The following is a 1,830-nucleotide window of genomic DNA, read 5'->3' as shown; positions in this document are numbered from 1 at the left end:
ATACACTAGCTGATATGAGGTCCCCAACACATATACAGCTGAGGACTGCCTGGTCTAGCTTCAATGAGAGAAGACACACATAACCCTTTAGATAATTGAGGCCCCAGTGTTTGGGGAGATATGATGGGATGTGTGTGACATCCTCTTAGAGACAGGAATGGGGAGAAGGAATGGGATGGGGAACTGTTGAAGAACAAACTGGGAGGGAGATAACAACTGGGTTTTAAAAAAGGTTAAATAATAATAAATAAATAATAAACATACTTTGAATAAAAAAAGTTTCATCTTCAATTCAAATTGACAATTTCAATTAATTCATTTTATAGTGTGAGATTCAAACTTTACCACTAAACAGAAAATTGTATTCTTCAATAAAGACAATTGTTTTGACAAATAATTGCCCTACGATGTACTTGGAAGAAACATTTTTTCCTTTTGCTGCAAATGGATTTATGTATTTGTTATGAAGGGCAGATGATGGTCAAAGCATCTTTTTCATTCTCTCTCTTGTGACTGAGCTGGTAATAATCCTAGGTTAGCGGTTGAGCTTAGGGCCCTTACATAGACTTTATGTCTTTTGTTTTGTGAGAGCTCTCCTTAGAGATCCTTTGACATCCTGGTTCCTTAGGCTGTAAATTAATGGATTGAGCATAGGTGTAACTACAGTGTAGAATACTGCAATGACCTTACCACCAGCCCTGGAGGACTTTGACTGGGGTCTCATGTACATAAAGATGGCAGTTCCATAGAATAAAGTCACAACCGTGAGATGGGAGGCACAGGTGGACAGAGCCTTGTACCTCCCAGAGGCTGATCGCATCCTGAGAACAGAAAGAAGGATGCGGGCATAGGAAACAATAATAAGGAGGAAAGGAATGAAGACAATGATGATACTGAATACAAAAACCACCAGTTCAGTGAGTGAAGTGTCAGTACAAGCCAGTCTCAGAACTGAAGGAACTTCACAGAAAAAGTGATTCAGGACATTTGGTCCACAGTAGGGCAAACTCAAGGTGAGAACATTGATAACCATGGAACTCAGGAAGCTACTAGACCAAGAAATGGCTGCCAGTTGAACACAAGTGTTTTGGTCCATGATAACAGTGTAATGGAGAGGATGACAAATGGCTGCATATCTATCATAAGCCATGACACCAAGAAGAACACACTCAATCATTCCGAAGGAGAGTGAGAAGTACATCTGAGTGGCACAACTGGCAAATGGGATGGTCTTCTTACCCCACACCATGTTGGAAAGCATCTGCGGGACATTGGTGGATGTGTAGCAGATGTCCAGAAAGGACAAGTTAGTGAGGAAGAAGTACATGGGGGTTTGCAGGCGAGGTTCTATCAGGATAATAGTGATGATGATGATATTGCCCACCACTGACAACATATAGAAAAACAAGAATACAAAAAAGAGGACAAGCTGTACCTTGGGATCAGATGAAAGCCCCAGAAACACAAACTCAGTCACTGTAGAGTTTATTTTCATGTGGCCCATCTTTTCAGGCTACCTTCCTCTCACAGAACGAGGTACTACCCTGAAAACCAAATGCCCAATTGAGCAGTATTTTAGACCAGAGGTTTAAAAAAATAGATAACTTGGGTATCTGAACTTTAGCAGAATTGTGAAGATGTCCTTCAGTTTCTGGAAAAGAATTTCAGAGAAGATTGCATGCTAAATTCATGGTTTAACATAATTGATCAGAATCGTTGCCTTTTCTAAAAGAGAATTTCATTTTGCCAGTCAAAATTACCCCATGTTCTATTTATTCTCCAAAATTTTTGTCATAAATCACCTACTTCAAAAAGGATGAAAAGCACAGT

General features: G+C 39.8%; 1 protein-coding gene across 1 annotated transcript; it reads right to left on the bottom strand.

The window, feature by feature from the left end:
• Window positions 1-568: 568 nt before the first annotated feature.
• On the bottom strand, window positions 569-1,504 carry Or2ah1 (olfactory receptor family 2 subfamily AH member 1). Its single transcript, NM_001000294.1, has one exon. The coding sequence runs from the start codon at window positions 1,502-1,504 to the stop codon at window positions 569-571; it is 936 nt and encodes a 311-aa protein (NP_001000294.1).
• Between the last annotated feature and the right edge of the window lie 326 nt (window positions 1,505-1,830).

Source organism: Rattus norvegicus, chromosome 3 (genome assembly GCF_021556685.1).
Source record: "Rattus norvegicus strain SHRSP/BbbUtx chromosome 3, alternate assembly SHRSP_T2T, whole genome shotgun sequence".
NCBI lineage: Eukaryota > Metazoa > Chordata > Mammalia > Rodentia > Muridae > Rattus > Rattus norvegicus.
This window is presented reverse-complemented; position numbering and strand designations above follow the sequence as displayed.

Bases quoted from the DNA above. Each gene is read 5' to 3' on its own strand.
- Or2ah1 (NM_001000294.1), bottom strand. From the start codon at position 1,504: ATGGGCCACATGAAAATAAACTCTACAGTGACTGAGTTTGTGTTTCTG.